Source organism: Thalassophryne amazonica, chromosome 2, assembly GCF_902500255.1.
Source record: "Thalassophryne amazonica chromosome 2, fThaAma1.1, whole genome shotgun sequence".
Taxonomy (NCBI): domain Eukaryota; kingdom Metazoa; phylum Chordata; class Actinopteri; order Batrachoidiformes; family Batrachoididae; genus Thalassophryne; species Thalassophryne amazonica.
The window spans coordinates 66,080,032-66,101,513 of record NC_047104.1 but is presented as its reverse complement, the minus strand read 5'-3'; the positions used below and the strand labels follow the sequence as shown (position 1 = coordinate 66,101,513).

At 39.9% G+C, this 21,482-nt stretch overlaps 1 protein-coding gene across 3 annotated transcripts in view; it reads right to left on the bottom strand.

Annotated features, from left to right (window-relative positions):
• Nucleotides 1-1,331: 1,331 nt before the first annotated feature.
• znf710b (zinc finger protein 710b) overlaps nt 1,332-21,482 on the bottom strand; it is an 84,003-nt gene continuing 63,852 nt past the window's right edge. For all 3 annotated transcript variants that reach the window (XM_034187017.1, XM_034187005.1, XM_034187012.1), the window contains 2 exons: nt 19,309-19,480; nt 1,332-3,568 (listed from right to left, as the gene is read on the bottom strand). In XM_034187017.1, the coding sequence (XP_034042908.1) occupies nt 3,387-3,568; nt 19,309-19,480 (354 nt within the window). In that variant the 3' untranslated portion in view covers nt 1,332-3,386. The remainder of the gene's footprint in view (nt 3,569-19,308; nt 19,481-21,482) is intronic.

The window sequence follows — 21,482 nt, the reverse complement described above, 5'->3', positions numbered from 1 at the left end:
ATTAAGAAATGATCAGACAGAAGGGAGTTTTCAGGGAATACTGTTAAGTCTTCAATTTCCATACCATAAGTCAGAACAAGATCTAAGATATGATTAAAGTGGTGGGTGGACTCATTTACATTTTGAGCAAAGCCAATTGAGTATAATAATAGATTAAATGCAGTGTTGAGGCTGTCATTCTCAGCATCTGTGTGGATGTTAAAATTGCCCACTATAATTATCTTATCTGAGCTAAGCACTAAGTCAGACAAAAGGTCTGAAAATTCACAGAGAAACTCACAGTAACGACCAGGTGGACGATAGATAATAACAAATAAAACTGGTTTTTGGGACTTCCAATTTGGATGGACAAGACTAAGAGTCAAGCTTTCAAATAAATTAAAGCTCTGTCTGGATTTTTGATTAATTAATAAGCTGGAATGGAAGATTGCTGCTAATCCTCCGCCTCGGCCGTGCTACGAGCATTCTGGAAGTTAGTGTGACTCGGGGGTGTTGACTCATTTAAACTAACATATTCATCCTGCTGTAACCAGGTTTCTGTAAGGCAGAATAAATCAATATGTTGATCAATTATTATATCATTTACTAACAGGGACTTAGAAGAGAGAGACCTAATGTTTAATAGACCACTTTTAACTGTTTTAGTCTGTGGTGCAGTTGAAGGTGCTATATTATTTTTTCTTTTTGAATTTTTATGCTTAAATAGATTTTTGCTGGTTATTGGTGGTCTGGGAGCAGGCACCGTCTCTACGGGGATGGAGTAATGAGGGGATGGCAGGGGGAGAGAAGCTGCAGAGAGGTGTGTAAGACTACAACGCTACTTCCTGGTTCCAACCATGGATAGTCACGGTTTGGAGGATTTAAGAAAATTGGCCAGATTTCTAGAAATGAGAGCTGCTCCATCCAAAGTGGGATGGATGCCGTCTCTCCTAACAAGACCAGGTTTTCCCCAGAAGCTTTGCCAATTATCTATGAAGCCCACCTCATTTTTTGTGATGCAAAAATTGTGCTTCTGGGGACAGCCCCATTATTATTCACATTAACTCTTGCTTAAAATGTAACATCTTCCCTCCTCTACTGCAAACCGAAAAAAAAAAAAAAAAACCTGCGCTTTTCGCGACTGCATCTGAAAACAAAACCGTACACCTTTCTGTGTGAAGTGATGCTGTGTTTGTGTTGCACACGGGCAGGCTGTCCCCGGAAGTGGTCAAATCCCGCGATATCATGCAGGGGTTCAAACAAGACTGTGCTGCCCCATTACAGGACAACACTCTAAACTGCAGGATCTACCCCATGCACACCCAAATAGTGACTGACAAAAACAGGCTTAATCCTTTAAACTAGAGAACCTTTATTAAATAATTCACAATCCATGTCTGTGAGGGCACCCTCTGATATTTTTCATCTCAAACACAGCCCTTCTTCAGATTTAATGTGCATCCTGCATCTCGGAGGCCAAACAGGGTGCTGACCATCTACCCCAAACACAAGTATGGACACAGGACAAGTGTCAGTCTATTTTTAATTCAGATTATAGCCAGGGAGAGAATACAAACCTCAGGCCTAATTATAGTTTTAAAATCTGCCTCGATGTTTGTGTTTTACCATCCTCTCTCATTCCTTTGAGGGTGGGGAAGGACTCACGAATGAAAATCAAACTGAAAAATAGGCCTGACTTCAACAGTTTTGAAATCACAAAATCCCAACTGCAGAGTCACCGTACAATTGACTCATTCTTCACATTTGAGTTGACAACTGAAATACCCACAATCAAGGAAACTGCAGTCAGCCACAACTTGCAGAGAAATCCCATTTCTCTTTAAAAACATTGCCTCAATGGAGGCCTGGAAGATCCAGCTCTCATCTTCCCACCTCATCCCTGTGAATCAAACTCAACCAGAACACAGACTTCATTAAAAAAAAAAAGTGCATCATCCTGTTCACTTTAATTATTCACTATATGGGACAGATTATTAAACCATTTCAAACTACAGAGCCCCCTCCAGGGCCATGGTGGGAGTTATTTTAAGAGGTAGGAATTTATTTTTACAGCTTACTTTGTGTTCACTCTGAACAAGTTTTGCATTCCCCCGCAATAACTTTTGCATTCCCATGTAATATTGGCTCCATCACTCCTCAGTCACTCTTCAACACCTGATGCTATGGACCAGATATGCACTCACAGAACTGTATTTTGATGTTAAATATGCATACATCACTGCTGAATGAAAAGCATAGCTATGCAATTAGTGAGAGAAAACAAAGACCTTTTTAAAAAAAATAAAGGCTGTCTCAGAGAAAACACTGCGAGATGCTGTCGATTCAAGTCAGTCTTCAGGTACTGCAAACTGATAAAACTTCACAGGTACAGATGGATGCATTTCGAATGCAGAAAACAAGGTCTGCCTGTCAGAAAGGAGGATGTCTGCTTAATTATTGATAATAACAATAATAACATGTCTGCATGAATGTGACTGGATGTCTTTGGAGACTGAATTTGTCAAAGGGTCCACATTACATGTTGCTCAATACCGATTTCTGAGTGCTTCCATTCCATAGTGTTGGGCATTAAGAGTAGCTAAGTGAGAAGGAATGTAGTCAATATTGTGTGGGAATGCAAAGCTACTGTGAAGGAACAGAAATCAAGCTAACAAAACAAAACCAAAATTCCCACCTCTAAAAACGTAACCCTCACTGTGGCCCTTGGGGGTGGTGTGGCTGTATTAAAAAAACAAAACAAAAAAAAAACAGTGTGAGGGTTTTACATCTTAAGCACCTTTGTCTTATGGTACCAGCCAACATGTGAAGGGGGGTGGGGGTCCTGTGCAAAAGCATGCACATAGAAAACAGGCCAGTTCACCGCTAATAAGAGCATTCAAACCTATCAATACGCTGTGACTACTGCTTGTACCAAAAGTCTCATATACTGTGAATAAATAGTTGTCAGGGTGGAAGCTTAATTAAAAATGTGTCTAGCTGGCACTTTTAGTCAAAAATATAAGGGCATATATTTGTGTCAGACAAAATGGCAAAGTGGTTAATTTCTATCACATCAAATTAACTGATGGCTCTGCAACTGCCACTTTTTTCCTTCCAAATAACATACTTACAATGTACAGAATTGACAGTCTTTGTTTCTGTAGTGTCATTAAAAAAAAAGTTCCAGACCATATCAGTTTTAGTGTCTCTGCGATCAGCCGCAGATCTGAAAGGTCCTGTTTGAAGTGCGTTTCCTTCCCAGCGTCCGATCAGAGTACATCAGTTCAATCTCTGCTGGAAGGAGCTCAAAACACAAAGCAAATCCTTTCGGCAGCAACAACAAAGCCTTCACAAAATTTCTGCATAACCTCAAAAAACCAAAACAAACGACTCTGGTCCATTTCTGCTTAAGGTGTAGTGTAGCTGCTTGTATCCTTTCCAAAATTGTAATACTCCTCCATATCCTCCATATTTGCTGTAGTGAGTTTAGTCAGGTTTTGGGATCCACTATTGTCCATATTGTCTGGTGATGTAAAGTTGAAATTCTGTCCTTCATACTCCCCCTGGCTTTCCATTTCTGGAAGAACTTCTGGGGAGAGAAAGCGAGAGAGATGGACATTAAGCACACTTCCAAATTGAGTACTTTCAACCAGTGAGCTCAAATATAATCATAGAGCATCCAGAAAGTTTTCACAGCACTTAACTTTTTTCACATTTTGTTATGTTACAGCTTTATTCCAAAATGGATGAAATAAAATTTTCCCCTCAAAATTTTACTCACAACACTCCATAATGACAACAATAAAAAATTTATTGAAAAGTTTGCAAATTTATTAAAAATAAAAACTAAGAAATCACATGTACAACCCAAATTCCAATGAAGTTGGGACATTGTGTGAAATGTAAATAAAAAGAAAATACAATGATTTGAAAATCCTCTTCAACCTATATTCAATTGAACACACCACAAAGATATTTAATGTTCAAACTGATAGACGTTTTTGTTTTTGTGCAAATATTTGCTCATTTTGAAATGGATGGTTGCTACACATTTCAAAAAAGTTGGGACTGGGTGACAAAAGACTGGGAAAGTTGATGAATACTCAAAGGACACCTAACTGGAAACAGGTGAGTGTCATGATTGGGTGTAAAAGGAGCATCCCCAAACGTCTCAGCCGTTCACAAGCAAAGATGGGGCGAGGATCACCACTTTGTGAATAACTGCATGAAAAAATAGTCCAACAGTTTAAGAACAATGTTTCTCAACGTTGATTTGCAAGGAATTTAGGGATTCCATCATCTGCAGTCCATAATACAATAAGAAGATTCAGAGAATCTGGAGAACTTTCTACACGTAAGCGGCAAGGCCGAAAACCAACATTGAATGCCTGTGACCTTTTTAACCTCGGGCAGCACTGCATTAAAAACAGACATCATTGTGTAAAGGATCTTACCGCGTGGGCTCAGGAACACTTAAGAACACCATTGTCAGTTGACAGTTTGTCGCTACATCAACAAGTGCAAGTTAAAACTCTACCATGCAAAGCAAAAGCCATACATCAACAACATCCAGAAACGCCGCCGCCTTCTCTGGGCCCGAGCTCATTTGAAATGGACAGACGCAAACTGGAAAAGTGTCCTGTGGTCTGATGAGTCCACATTTCAAATTGTTTTTGGAAATCATGGATGTCATGTCCTCCGGACAAAGGAGGAAAAAGACCATCCAGACTGTTACCAGTGCAAAGTTCAAAAGCCAGCATCTGTGATGGTATGGTGGTGTGTTAGTACCCATGGAATGGGCAACTTACACAGCTGTACTGGCACCATCAATGCTGAAAGGTACATCCAGGTTTTGGAGCAACACATGCTGCCATCCAAGCAATGTCTTTTTCAGAGACATCCCTGCTTATTTCAGCAAGACAATGCTAAGCAACATTCTGCACGTGTTAGAACAGCGTGGCTTCGTAGTAAAAGAGTGCGGGTACTAGACTGGCCTGCCTGCAGTCCAGACCTGTCGCCCATTGAAAATGTGTGGCGCATTATGAAGCACAAAATACGACAACAGAGACCCCGGACTGTTGAACAACTGAAGTCGTACATCAAGCAAGAATGGGAAAGAATTCCACCTACAAAGCTTCAATAATTAGTGTCCTCAGTTCCCAAATGCTTATTGAGTGTTGTTAGAAGGTGATGTAACACAGTGGTAAACATACCACTGTCCCAGCTTTCTTGAAACGTGTTGCAGGCATCCATTTCATAATGAGCAAATATTTGCACAAAAACAAAGTTTTATCAGTTTGAACATTAAATATCTTGTCTTTGTGGTGTATTCAACTGAATATAGGTTGAAGAGGATTCGCAAATCATTGTATTTTGTTTTTATTTACGGGTGATTCTTAGACTACGGGCACTTATGTCCTGTGATCATATTGTATGAAGAACAGAAAAAAATTTCACACTTTTATAGTCATCTTTACAATAAAAGTGTGTTAAGAAATTTGTTCTAGTAGTCTATGATGACTTTTTCACCTTTTTTCAGCATCATTATATGCAAATATTGCCGTTTTGTGCTTGTCCCACACCCAGACTTTTGATGTTCAATGATAAAAATGAATGGTAAAGAAATGTTTTTTCTAATGTTTTAAAATATCTGAATAAAATATCAGTAAAATAATCAAACATAATTGGGGTATTCAATGTCATACAACAGTTGTGATTTTTTTTTAAACAAAATGTAGTTGTCCCACACTATTGCCGTAATTTCCACCACAACACTGTAATGTCCCTTTAAACAGTTTGTATGAAAGATTGTTTGGGTAGTTTCTATGGAGATAAACAGTGACATCAGAGCACATGTATATAGCGCCAAATCACAACAAACAGTTGCCCCAAGGCGCTTTACATTGTAAGGCAATGGTGTGGTGGAAATTACATTTACAAGGCCAATAGTGCCCGTAGTTAAAGAATCACCCTTACATTTTACGCAACGTCCCAACTTCGCTGGAACTGTGGTTGTACATAAGTATTCACACCCGACTTTGTTGATGCACCTTTGGCAGCAATTACAGCCTCAAGTCTTCTTGAATATGATGCCACAAGCTTGGTGCATCTATCTTTGGGCAGTTCTACCCATTCTTTGCAGTACCTCTCAAGCTCCATCAGGTTGGATGGGGAGCGTCAGTGCACAGCCATTTTCAGATCTCTCCAGAGATGTTCAGTCAGATTCAGATCTGTGCTCTGGCTGGACCACTCAAGGACATTCAGAGTTGTCCTGAAGCCACTCCTTTGATATCTTGGCTGTGTGCTTCGGGTCATTGTCCTGCTGAAAGATGAACCACCACCCCAGCCTGAGGTCAAGAGCGCTCTGGAACAGGTTTTCATCCAGGATGTCTCTGTACATTGCTGCATTCATCTTTCGCTCAATCCTGACTAGTCTCCCAATTCCTGCCTCTGAAAAACATCCCCACAGCATGATGGTGCCACCACCATGCTTCACTGTAGGGATGGTGCCTGGTTTCCTCCTAACATGACACCTAGCATTCACACCAAAGAGTTCAATCTTTGTCTCATCAGACCAGAGAATATAATGCGTCCACCATCCTGCTAGCTAAAGGACCTCAAAGCAGGTAACACTGGGGGCCATGTTTAAAGCGGTAATGATCTTATCTGATGAACAAGCATAATCAGATTTCTGACATCCACCAATTCGGATCCTCAATCTCCTTCAAGATTCAGTGCAGTCTTCCATGCCCTAATATCTATCTGCAATGCAAATTTGATGAGAATCCATGAAGTAGTTTTTTTTTTTTTGTTTTTTTTTTTAAACAAAATCCTTCAAAGCCTATATAAAGTGAGATCTTGATACAGAATCCTGATCTGTATCACCTCCAAGCTTTAATGGAGTCTTTCATGACATTTATCTGTGGTGAAAATTTTGTCAAAATCTGTGCAGTAGTTTTGAACTTAGTTTTGACAGACAGACAAATAAAAATGCCCATGATTTTATTACGTCCTTGGCGGACGTAAATCAGACTCAGACTTGCTTTATTGTCACTCGACCCCTACAGGCAGAACGAAATGCAGTTTATCCAGGTCTTGGTGTAGTTAACTAAGACTAGTGACAATTTTAACCTAACCTTAATCTAACTTCCAATGATCAATATATGCACTCCCTATGGCCATAGAATATATGTACAAAGCACAGGGTCTGCAGCAGCAGCATTAGAGCATTAAAGAGAAAGTGACAATGTGCATGTAGTGCAATGTTCAGTTTGGTGGTGGATGTTGAACTGTTCTGGCAGCATTCAGGTAGAAGCTGTTTTTCAGTCTGGATGTTTCTGCCTGGATGCTGCGCAGCCTCCTTCCAGAAAGAAGGGGTGTGAACAGACCGTGCGCAGGGTGGGGAGGATGCAGGTGGCTTTGTCTCTACATCTGGAGATGTAGATGTCCCCAATGGGCGGTAAGCTGCATCCAATGGTCCTCTGTGCAGGCTTCACCACCCGCTGCAGCACCTTCTTCTCTGCCACCGTGCAGCCACCATACCACACAGGGAGGCAGCAGGACAGGACGCTCTCCACTATACAGCTGTAGAAGGCCCTGAGGACCTCAGTGTTCAGTCCGGCCCTTCCCAATTTCCTCAAAAAATAGAGGCGTTGGTGGGCTTTCTTGATGACAGCCGTGGTGTGAGCCCGATCACTGCTGTGTCATCTGCAAACTTAACAAGATTATTCTCGTGCTGGGCTCTGCAGTCGAAAGTAAACAGTGTGTACAGCAGTGGGATGAGCACACAACCCTGGGGCGAGCCGGTGTTCAGGATGATAGTGGAGGACGAGGTGGTGTTGATCCTGACAGCTTGGACACCAGTTTCTGTGGGATGATGGAGTTAAACGCAGAGGTTAAAGTCCAGGAACAGCAGTCTAACATAGGAGTCCTTGTTCTCTGTGAGAAAGAGGGCCTGATGCACCACGGTGGAGATGGCATCAGCTGTGGACCGGTTTTGCCTGTACGGGTACTGGTGTTCGTCTACAGTCACATCAATGGTCTGCTTCAGGCACCTCATCACCAGCCTCTCAAAGCACTTTGTGGTGATGGGGGTGAGTGCAGTTGGCCTGTAGTTGTTGAGGCAGGATGGTGCAGAGGTCTTTGGCACAGGGATGATCCTTGATGTCTTGAGGCACGACAGAACTCTGGCCTGGGGCAGAGAGATGTTGAATATACAGTGGGCCAAAAAGTATTTAGTCAGCCCCTGATTGCGCAAGTTCTCCTACTTAGAAAGATGAGAGAGGTCTGTAATTTTCAACATAGGTGGGTGATTCTTTAACTATGGGCACTATTGGCCTTGTAAATGTAATTTCCACCACACCATTGCCTTACAATATAAAGCGCCTTGGGGCAACTTTTTGTTGTGATTTGGCGCTATATACATGTGCTCTGATGTCACTGTTTATCTCCATAGAAACTACCCAAACAAACTTCATACAAACTGTTTAAAGGGACATTACAGTGTTGTGGTGGAAATTACAGCAGTAGTGTGGTACAACTACATTTTGTTTAAAAAAACCACAACAGTTGTATGACACTGAATACCCCAATTATGTTTTGATTATTTTACTGATATTTTATTCAGAGATATTTTAAAACATTAGAAAAACGTTTCTTTACCATTCATTTTTATCACTGAAGATCAAAAGTCTGGGTGTGGGACAAGCACAAAACGGCAATATTTGCATATAATGATGCTGAAAAAAGGTGAAAAAGTCATCATAGACTACTAGAACAAATTTCTTAACACATTTTCATTGTAAAGATAACTATAAAAGTGTGAAATTTCCCCTTTTTTCTGTTTTTCATACAATATGATCAAAGGACATAATAAGTGCCCGTAGTCTAAGAATCACCCAGGTACACTTCAACTATGAGAGACAGAATGAGAATGAAAAAAATCCAGGAGATCACATTGTAGGATTTTTTTTAAAGAATTTATTTGTAAATTATGGTGGAAAATATGTATTTGGTCAATAACAAACAAGCAAGATTTCTGGCTCTCACAGACCTGTAACAACTTCTTTAAGAAGCTCTTCTGTCCTCCACCTGTTACCTGTATTAATGGCATCTGTTGGAACTCGTTATCTGTATAAAAGACACCTGTCCACCTCAAACAGTCAGACTCCAAACTCAACCATGGCCAAGACCAAAGAGCTGTCAAAGGACACCAGGAAGAAAATTATAGACCTGCACCAGCCTGGGAAGAGTGAATCTACAATAGTCAAGCAGGTTGGTGTGAATAAGTCAACTATGGGAGCAATTGTAAGAAAATGGAAGACATACAAGACCATTGATAATCTCCCTTGATTGAATTGAATTTTTGAATTGAATTGAATTTATTTATTTATCCGCCACACAACTGAGCAACAACAAAGGCAATAACAAAACATAAAAGAAACAACGTACGAAAACCCATGTGGCCGAAAGGGTGAAGGCAGAAGCAAAGCTTATAAGCACCCTCCCCTTATACCATTAAAAATAAAGAATGTATATATATATAGAGGCAGTAGAGGCTTGCCTCTACTGGTGGTTGGCTCTCACTGCGGTATTGTATCACTTCCTGTTCCGGAGCACAGCGGTGTTTTTCTGTATCTGTTAGCTGTTTAATCTGCGCAGTTAGATTGATCTAGTTATCTAGATTACGATTTGTTTCCCAGTGTAATCTTTACGTGCCTTAACTAAAGCACTCCTTCTGCTGAATCACCTCTAAATTATTTACACATTATTCACTTTGCGTGTTTTTAGGAATCCGCTAGCTTAGCGTAGCTACTAGCTCTTAGCCGATTTAGCATGGCGGCTTCTCCTGTCTCTCCCGCACTTTTCTGCTCTGGGTGTGAAATGTTTAGTTATTCCTCGGCCTCCTTTAGCAGTAATGGTACTTGTAATAAGTGTAGCTTATTCGTAGCTTTGGAGGCCAGGCTGGGCGAATTGGAGACTCGGCTCCGCACCGTGGAAAATTCTACAGCTAGCCAGGCCCCTGTAGTCGGTGCGGACCAAGGTAGCTTAGCCGCCGTTAGTTCCCCCCTGGCAGATCCCGAGCAGCCGGGAAAGCAGGCCGACTGGGTGACTGTGAGGAGGAAGCGTAGCCCTAAACAGAAGCCCCGTGTACACCGCCAACCCGTTCACATCTCTAACCGTTTTTCCCCACTCGACGACACACCCGCCGAGGATCAAACTCTGGTTATTGGCGACTCTGTTTTGAGAAATGTGAAGTTAGCGACACCAGCAACCATAGTCAATTGTCTTCCGGGGGCCAGAGCAGGCGACATTGAAGGAAATTTGAAACTGCTGGCTAAGGCTAAGCGTAAATTTGGTAAGATTGTAATTCACGTCGGCAGTAATGACACCCGGTTATGCCAATCGGAGGTCACTAAAATTAACATTAAATCGGTGTGTAACTTTGCAAAAACAATGTCGGACTCTGTAGTTTTCTCTGGGCCCCTCCCCAATCGGACCGGGAGTGACATGTTTAGCCGCATGTTCTCCTTGAATTGCTGGCTGTCTGAGTGGTGTCCAAAAAATGAGGTGGGCTTCATAGATAATTGGCAAAGCTTCTGGGGTAAACCTGGTCTTGTTAGGAGAGACGGCATCCATCCCACTTTGGATGGAGCAGCTCTCATTTCTAGAAATCTGGCCAATTTTCTTAAATCCTCCAAACCGTGACTATCCAGGGTTGGGACCAGGAAGCAGAGTTGTAGTCTTACACACCTCTCTGCAGCTTCTCTCCCCCTGCCATCCCCTCATTACCCCATCCCCGTAGAGACGGTGCCTGCTCCCAGACTACCAATAACCAGCAAAAATCTATTTAAGCATAAAAATTCAAAAAGAAAAAATAATATAGCACCTTCAACTGCACCACAGACTAAAACAGTTAAATGTGGTCTGTTAAACATTAGGTCTCTCTCTTCTAAGTCCCTGTTAGTAAATGATATAATAATTGATCAACATATTGATTTATTCTGCCTTACAGAAACCTGGTTACAGCAGGATGAATATGTTAGTTTAAATGAGTCAACACCCCCGAGTCACACTAACTGTCAGAATGCTCGTAGCACGGGCCGGGGCGGAGGATTAGCAGCAATCTTCCATTCCAGCTTATTAATTAATCAAAAACCCAGACAGAGCTTTAATTCATTTGAAAGCTTGTCTCTTAGTCTTGTCCATCCAAATTGGAAGTCCCAAAAACCAGTTTTATTTGTTATTATCTATCGTCCACCTGGTCGTTACTGTGAGTTTCTCTGTGAATTTTCAGACCTTTTGTCTGACTTAGTGCTTAGCTCAGATAAGATAATTATAGTGGGCAATTTTAACATCCACACAGATGCTGAGAATGACAGCCTCAACACTGCATTTAATCTATTATTAGACTCTATTGGCTTTGCTCAAAAAGTAAATGAGTCCACCCACCACTTTAATCATATCTTAGATCTTGTTCTGACTTATGGTATGGAAATAGAAGACTTAACAGTATTCCCTGAAAACTCCCTTCTGTCTGATCATTTCTTAATAACATTTACATTTACTCTGATGGACTACCCAGCAGTGGGGAATAAGTTTCATTACACTAGAAGTCTTTCAGAAAGCGCTGTAACTAGGTTTAAGGATATGATTCCTTCTTTATGTTCTCTAATGCCATATACCAACACAGTGCAGAGTAGCTACCTAAACTCTGTAAGGGAGATAGAGTATCTCGTCAATAGTTTTACATCCTCATTGAAGACAACTTTGGATGCTGTAGCTCCTCTGAAAAAGAGAGCTTTAAATCAGAAGTGTCTGACTCCGTGGTATAACTCACAAACTCGTAGCTTAAAGCAGATAACCCGTAAGTTGGAGAGGAAATGGCGTCTCACTAATTTAGAAGATCTTCACTTAGCCTGGAAAAAGAGTCTGTTGCTCTATAAAAAAGCCCTCCGTAAAGCTAGGACATCTTTCTACTCATCACTAATTGAAGAAAATAAGAACAACCCCAGGTTTCTTTTCAGCACTGTAGCCAGGCTGACAAAAAGTCAGAGCTCTACTGAGCTGAGTATTCCATTAACTTTAACTAGTAATGACTTCATGACTTTCTTTGCTAACAAAATTTTAACTATTGGAGAAAAAATTACTCATAACCATCCCAAAGACGTATCGTTATCTTTGGCTGCTTTCAGTGATGCCGGTATTTGGTTAGACTCTTTCTCTCCGATTGTTCTGTCTGAGTTATTTTCATTAGTTACTTCATCCAAACCATCAACATGTTTATTAGACCCCATTCCTACCAGGCTGCTCAAGGAAGCCCTACCATTATTTAATGCTTCGATCTTAAATATGATCAATCTATCTTTGTTAGTTGGCTATGTACCACAGGCTTTTAAGGTGGCAGTAATTAAACCATTACTTAAAAAGCCATCACTTGACCCAGCTATCTTAGCTAATTATAGGCCAATCTCCAACCTTCCTTTTCTCTCAAAAATTCTTGAAAGGGTAGTTGTAAAACAGCTAACTGATCATCTGCAGAGGAATGGTCTATTTGAAGAGTTTCAGTCAGGTTTTAGAATTCATCATAGTACAGAAACAGCATTAGTGAAGGTTACAAATGATCTTCTTATGGCCTCAGACAGTGGACTCATCTCTGTGCTTGTTCTGTTAGACCTCAGTGCTGCTTTTGATACTGTTGACCATAAAATTTTATTACAGAGATTAGAGCATGCCATAGGTATTAACGGCACTGCGCTGCGGTGGTTTGAATCATATTTGTCTAATAGATTACAACTTGTTCATGTAAATGGGGAATCTTCTTCACAGACTAAAGTTAATTATGGAGTTCCACAAGGTTCTGTGCTAGGACCAATTTTATTCACTTTATACATGCTTCCCTTAGGCAGTATTATTAGACGGTATTGCTTAAATTTTCATTGTTACGCAGATGATACCCAGCTTTATCTATCCATGAAGCCAGAGGACACACACCAATTAGCTAAACTGCAGGATTGTCTTACAGACATAAAGACATGGATGACCTCTAATTTCCTGCTTTTAAACTCAGATAAAACTGAAGTTATTGTACTTGGCCCCACAAATCTTAGAAACATGGTGTCTAACCAGATCCTTACTCTGGATGGCATTACCCTGACCTCTAGTAATACTGTGAGAAATCTTGGAGTCATTTTTGATCAGGATATGTCATTCAAAGCGCATATTAAACAAATATGTAGGACTGCTTTTTTGCATTTACGCAATATCTCTAAAATCAGAAAGGTCTTGTCTCAGAGTGATGCTGAAAAACTAATTCATGCATTTATTTCCTCTAGGCTGGACTATTGTAATTCATTATTATCAGGTTGTCCTAAAAGTTCCCTAAAAAGCCTTCAGTTAATTCAAAATGCTGCAGCTAGAGTACTGACGGGGACTAGAAGGAGAGAGCATATCTCACCCATATTGGCCTCTCTTCATTGGCTTCCTGTTAATTCTAGAATAGAATTTAAAATTCTTCTTCTTACTTATAAGGTTTTGAATAATCAGGTCCCATCTTATCTTAGGGACCTCGTAGTACCATATCACCCCAATAGAGCGCTTCGCTCTCAGACTGCAGGCTTACTTGTAGTTCCTAGGGTTTGTAAGAGTAGAATGGGAGGCAGAGCCTTCAGCTTTCAGGCTCCTCTCCTGTGGAACCAGCTCCCAATTCAGATCAGGGAGACAGACACCCTCTCTACTTTTAAGATTAGGCTTAAAACTTTCCTTTTTGCTAAAGCTTATAGTTAGGGCTGGATCAGGTGACCCTGAACCATCCCTTAGTTATGCTGCTATAGACGTAGACTGCTGGGGGGTTCCCATGATGCACTGTTTCTTTCTCTTTTTGCTCTGTATGCACCACTCTGCATTTAATCATTAGTGATCGATCTCTGCTCCCCTCCACAGCATGTCTTTTTCCTGGTTCTCTCCCTCAGCCCCAACCAGTCCCAGCAGAAGACTGCCCCTCCCTGAGCCTGGTTCTGCTGGAGGTTTCTTCCTGTTAAAAGGGAGTTTTTCCTTCCCACTGTAGCCAAGTGCTTGCTCACAGGGGGTCGTTTTGACCGTTGGGGTTTTACATAATTATTGTATGGCCTTGCCTTACAATATAAAGCGCCTTGGGGCAACTGTTTGTTGTGATTTGGCGCTATATAAAAAAATTGATTGATTGATATATATATATATATACATATATATATACACACACATACATATATACATATACATACACACCTACACATATGGTCATAATAACTGTACAAGAAAAGAGAGAAAAGGAAAAAAGTGCATAAACAATTTAACTTAATCACAAAATTTCAAAACACAACCAAACAAGAGTGAACAGTGACAAAATGTAAACCTAATCCTTCAACCTATAACGGGTAAATATATTCTTTTTGTAAAGCCTTTTAAAACCAACTAATGTACCAAGTATTTTAATATTATCAGGACAATTATTCCAAATATTAACACCCCTGAAGGAAACACAATGACTTTTAACAGTAGTTCGGATCTTCAATTTCTCAAATAATAATGTTCCTCTCAAACAGTAGCTGGAGTCTCTCATTTTAAACAGATTCTGGACATGTAGAGGCAAAAGCTTATTTTTAAATTTATACATAATCTGTACTGTAATATAATCAACCAAGTACCAGAATTTTAAAATTTGCAGACAAGCAAATAACGAATTTGTTGGCTCTCGATATGGTTTATTACTGATAATTCTTATGGCTTTCTTTTGCAACAGAAAAACTGGTTTAGTATTAGTTCTGTATGTATTTCCCCAAACCTCGACACAATATGTCATATATGGAACAAGTAATGCATGATATAAAGTGGTCAATGCATGTTGGGTGAGGAAGTCCTGGGCTTTGTGCAGAATTGTAATGGCTTTTGACATTTTAGTTTTAACATACTTAATGTGTTTTACAGCTTAATCTATCATCAATATGAACACCAAGAAATTTTGTATCTGTTACAATTTCAATATCATGTAGTAATTGTTTTTTACTTAAATTCCTGGTCTTATTCCCAAATATCATACACTTAGTTTTACCAAAATGGAGCGATAATTTATTTAAATCAAACCATTTTTTAAATTTATGTAATTCGTTCTCCATCTTGTCCAGGAGCTGTCCCAAATGATCCCCACTACAAAACACAGTCGTATCGTCCGCAAATAAAATACAACATACATACTTAGAAACCAAACATATATCATTAATATACACAAGGAACAATAGTGGCCCAAGGACTGAACCCTGGGGCACCCCACAAGTAATCTTCAAAAACTCAGAATTTGTCCCAACCAAAGTGGACACACTGATACCTACTGTCTAAGTAGCTCGCTATCCAATCATGTGCCAATCCCCTGATACCATACTTCTGTAATTTGTCCAATAGCAAGGTATGATCTATAGTATCAAATGCTTTCTGTAAATAAAAAAAAAACCCTACAGTATATTGCTTATTTTTAATCGCGTTGGTAATTTGTTCAACGAAATCCATCACAGCCAACGAAGTAGTGCGATTCTTTCTAAAACCATATTGCTGCTCAATAAGGATATGATGTTTAGTTCAAAAAATCGTTTAACCTAATTTCAAATACCTTTTCCAGAATTTTGGAAAATTGTGGTAAGAAGGAGATTGGCCTATAATTGCAAAAGACATGCTTGTCACCAGATCTGAACAATGGGATCACTTTAGCTATTTTCATTTTGAAAGGAAATTTCCCAGTCATTAATGACAAATTACAGATATATGTTAAAGGCTTAACAATGCAATCAATAATATTTTTAACCAAAAACATATCAAAACGGTCACTATCACTTGATTTTTTTCCCTTTAAGTTTGTGAACTATATCAATAATTTATTTTTCATCAGTTCCTCTAATAAACATTGAATCACGAACTGTTTCTATTGTTTTGCTGTAATTCAAGGAGCACGTTTTGGAAGGAACAACTGAATTTGCTAAGTATTTACCCACGTTAACAAAATAGCCATTAAAATGATCTGCAATAGCTTTGTTTTCTTTAACAATTGTGTCAGTATTTGCATAAACATAGGCAGGATATTCTCTGACATCTTTTTTCTTATTCATGATTTCATTTAACAACCTCCAAGTACCCTTTATATTCGTTTTATTTTTTTCCAATAAATCACTATAATACTGCTTTTAACATGATCACATAATGTAAGTTAGTTTGTTTTTATGTCTTATACCTTATCTAAGCTTCAATTGTTCTAGATTTTAAAAACTGCTTATACAAAAAAATTTTCTTTTTACATGCATTCAGAAGTCCCTTAGTGATCCAAGGTTTATCTTTGCTTAGCTTTTTTTCATTTTTTAACACACAAGGGCGATGTCTCTCATATAAATTAGAAATAATAGAAATGAATAATTCGTAAGATTGATCAACATCCTCAATGTAAATGTCACTCCAATTTTGCTGTCTTTAATCTGCCCTAAGCTTTTCCATTGTTTCCTTTGTTATTTTCCTTGTGAAGTTTGTAATACGAGGTCTGTCCATAAAGTATCGTACCTTTTTATTTTTTAAACTATATGGATTTGATTTATATGTTTTCACATCAGACAAGCTTGAACCCTTGTGCGCATGCGGGGATTCTTGCAAATAAATTAGCTTCACACATGCGTCTTCTAACTGTCACAGCACTTACAGGTAACTCCAGACTGTCTTTGATCATCCTGGAGCTGATCAATGGGTGAGCCATTCTGGTTATTCTTCTATACATTTTGATGGTTGTTTTCCATTTTCTTCCACGCGTCTCTGGTTTTTTATCCATTTCAAAGCATTGGAGATCATTGTAGATGAACAGCCCATAATTTTTTGCACCTGTGTATAAGTTTTCCTCTCTCCAATCAACTTTTTAATCAAACGACACTGTTCTTCTGAACAATGTCTTGAACGTCCCATTTTCCTCAGGCTTTCAAAGAGAAAAGCATGTTCAACAGGTGCTGGCTTCATCCTTAAAGTGGATATGACACCTAAAAAATTAGGTAAAACTGATATAAATATCAAAATATACATACAGTATAGTAAGTTGAAAGTGGTTTTAATTATTATCACTGAGAAATAAAGTTTGTACAGTTTCTCAAAAGTGTGTTTCTTGGAAAGCGCGCTGGTAGCGTTCCATCAGTAGTCACATGATGCCGTGACGTCACAAAATGTAGAGTCCCATCTTTGTCTGTTAGATTAACAAAAGGAACAGATGGACCTCAGCATGGACAGTGACGAGATGAAGAACTTTTCTGACTCCTCTTCAAGTGTGGATTATTTCTGACTCGGATCCTGAGGATGGCACAGCAGTGATTAGACCCTACAGATTGGAGACGTATCTTTCGGACGAACATTCAAACAGGAGCATTCTGGCAGCGAAAATAATGCCGACGGTGTTTATGGTGGAGCTAAAGCAGAGGCAAGAGATGTGCCAATTCCGATGGATTTTGAAAGGCTGCAGAATATGGAATGGTAAGGTAGGCTTTGATTTTTGTTGCTGCTGTTTATAACACTCTAATTACTGTATAGCATTTTCGATTCGAGCGTCTGTTTACTGCCTTTGTTATTGTTCCGGAGCCATGACAGTGTAGCTATTACTTGTGGACCACCGTCATTACCTTCGGGTTTTTGCCGTTTTTGAGTGCCTGGCATTGCATTCATCCGTGTTTAGTTACGTTATTTTCACGAAAGAATAGGAAATAAACGGCGAAGTTTTCGAAAAAGATCGCCGAAAACAACACTGCCGCCGCCATGTTTACATGCCGCCGCCGTGTTTACTACATAAGTTCCTTGACCATTTCAAGATTATTGTGAACATATTATTTGGGGTTGACAATTTATGTGTTCCTGTGAGCGGTGCGAGAACATGGAGACAGTAGAGGAAAGTGTCTGCTGTCTGGAGCAAATGTGGGTGTGCGAGCGGAGTGAGCGGCAGCCGGACATTTCGTGCATCACACAACACTGCGGCTTTTGATCAATCTGCCTGGACTTGAAAAGGCTAAAACCTTTCGCCCTTGTGTTTGTGCAATATGCTGCGACACACTGGTCAGGCATATCGACAACACAGCTCTCCCTGTGTTTAATCAAAGTTACTGCCGCTAAAAAAAGTGTAAACAATGGCTGCCAGGCGCGCGAGCCGATATGGTCTACATGTAGTGACGTATTTTAGGCTTGGTGCTCAGCGAGAAGCTGGTCACGGGGCGTGCACATTTTTCAGTGGCGGGACGTTCAAATGTTATATATAATGGGAGAACTGCATCTATTTTCCCAAAACGCTTAGGTTGACCGAATTATATAACCTTTGTTACAGGTAATAAGACTATGTTGTCTTTAAGTGTCATATCCACTTTAAATAGGGGACACCTGATTCACACCTGTTTGTTCCACAAAATTGATGAACTCGCTGACTGAATGCCACACTACTATTATTGTGAACACCCCCTTTTCTACTTTTTTACTAATAGCCAAATTTCATAGCCTTAAGAGTGTGCATATCATGAATGCTCGGTCTTGTTGGATTTGTGAGAATGTAATGAATCTACTGGTACCTTGTTTCCCGTGTAACAATAGGAAATATACTCAAAACCTGGATTAATCTTTTTAGTCACATAGCACTACTATCATTCTGAACACTACTGTATGTGGACTTAGCTCTTTTTATTTCCGCCGACAGGTTCCTTCTGGCTGCTCTGAGTGCTGCTGCATCACTGTCTTTGAATGCAGCATCACAAATTTTCAGCAGGGAGCGCACCTTTCCGGTCAGCCAGGGTTTCTGGTTTGGCCTGATGGTGATGGTCTTGGAGGTGGTCACATTGTGGTCACCTTGCACAGTCGATGAGTATTCCCCCAGGTCCACATTGCTCCCTGTTGTTGCAGCCTCTCTGTAAATTTGCTAGTCGGTGGTCTCAAAGCAGTCTTGAAGCATGCACACAGCACCAGTTTGTGTCCCTGCTTTTCAACACCATTTATATATATACACACACACTATATACACACACACACACACACAATATATATATATATATATATATATATATATATATATATATATATATATATACATACATACATACACACACACAGTTTATAAAAAGAGGCCATAGTCTGTGAAGTCTTTTCTTAAACTGGATACATCATGAAAGATGTAAATTAGTTTTTTGTATTTCCAAAATTCTTCCAACCCTAACTCTAACCTGGAGTCCCCACTTTGAAGTGGGGGCTAAATATAGAACTGCAGTTGGGTGAATACATTGGTAATCAGGTGGTGTCATTCCTCACCTTGTCCGTCTGGTGAGACGTCCATTCCATGTTTGACCTTCATGTGTCGACTCAGGTTCCCCTTCAGGTTGAACTTACTGGTGCAGTAAGGACACTTGAAAGGCTTACTGCCAGCGTGGAGGTGCATGTGGCCCAACAAGTTGTACATTCTGTTGAAAGACTTGCCACATACCTGGAAAAAAAAAGATCATCACTGCTTTGAGTGCCACCACAAATCACATATGTGGACAATGAGCGAAGACCACAAATTTTACAACATTATTTGTAATTAAACAATGTCGTGACAATACGAGATATCTGTGTTGGGTCCAATTTAGGCATTTTTTGAGATACTGCCTGTGTACACGGTGATCTGCTCCCAACTTTCTCAATGGGTTGCTTAGACATTCCAATATTTACATACTACTTGTGTCTCTACAGCCAGATGACAAAACTGCAGCACCGTGCTGAGAACAGAGACACAGCAGAGACTAACAGTGATTTTTAGCTACTCATTCAGCTTAATTTCTATCTGTCTGCAGGTTAAACTTTAATTCTACAGTGTTACTGCTGAGAGTAGCTCTCAGTACAGTGAGAACAGAGAGGGAGACAAACAGCACATTATGCTGAACAGAGTGGAGGCTGATTAATCTAATATTCGTAGCGACACTAAGTTTCACGTTATGTTTCAGTCTGTCACTAAATGAAACCATGCAGCCCTTCAAACAGCAGTCTTTGTTCTGCTGGGACTGTAACAGCAGGGCTGGAAGGCAGAAATGTACATGAGTGGGTGACTGAGCTACCCTACGGTGACATTAGCTACAAGTGACAGCACACAACAGAGGCAAAGCGATGACCTGCCATTCGTTTTCAGAGTAGGCGTTTTGCAGCGGCAAGAGATAGTCACTCTGCAACCAGCTAGGCAGGGCCAAAATACCCCAGAAGTCTATTTTATGCAAATACTGAGCAACACAACACAGCGACTGCCAATTGGAGTAAAAAAAAAAGTAGCATGACATTAGCTGGCTTCTCACGGTAATAAAATAAACCAAGATGGCAGAAAACGCTCCGAAACAGCTTATTTCTGTATAAGTCCAAAATGGTTTCTCATATGTTTTGTAAAGGTTAGTAAGAAAGAAACACTTCTACATCTAAAAAAAAAAAAAAAAAGTTTTGTAACCAGATAAGATCTCTGACGGAATTTATAAGACATCTTGCAGAGATGTTAGCAGGCACACCCTGGGAATGACCATCAAGCGATAAAGCAAACTGCTTTTCGCCATCAGTTGTAGCTTATGTGACCATAGGGTTAGTCCATTCCAGTTAACTTGTGTAGACATCAACTCAAAATCAGTAAATGCTATGCAACTCACCAAATTAAAAGTACATATAATGAGGAAACCCTACTGCATCTGTTGAACTTTGATACACCAGATTGATTCAAAAAGCAAACATGGAGAATTTAGCTGGATTTCACCTGCTGCTGAAACACTCAGAAATATGAACCTCTCAGAAAACTGGACTTTGACATCATGTACAGTAACACCTCCTCGAGGGTCTTTATAACAATGAATGGAGAAAAACCTAATTTTTTACAGTGTGAAATCAGTGTTTTTTGTGGACTCTGACAGGGAATACATCAAAATGGTTAAAATTTTTTGTTTTATGAGGATGCACTAAAATGACTAGTGTTACTTATTAGGTGGACAGATTTTCAAAAAATAATATTTTGAGGAGGACAGTGAGAGGTTTTTTGTTTTTATTTATTTTGGGGGGGGGGACAGAATGCACAGATGAAGCCTAGCACAGTGTAACGTCTTCAAAACATGAATCTAACCACAGATTTTTCTTCTTTCCAATCACGTAGCCAGGAGAACAAAGCACGTCTCTTCTCTCGAAAGCGTGGAATCGGCCGTGTTTGTGGTTTGCGCTATTGAGTTGCATTGCACGAAGCTAAGATGCCACGTGCGGGACACCAGGGAGTCTCACTGAAGATAGAGTCCCTGTATTCAGAGTAGCGACAACTGAGAACATGGTGCCATTTTGGGGCCAATTGTGCTGAACTACTGAATGAAGCTTTTATGTATTCAATGTTTTTTTTATCAGTTAACCACATACAGCAACATATCCAGGTAGAGGTACTATCAAAATAAATATGAAAATAGTTAAGCTATCAAATTTACATGAATTTACAA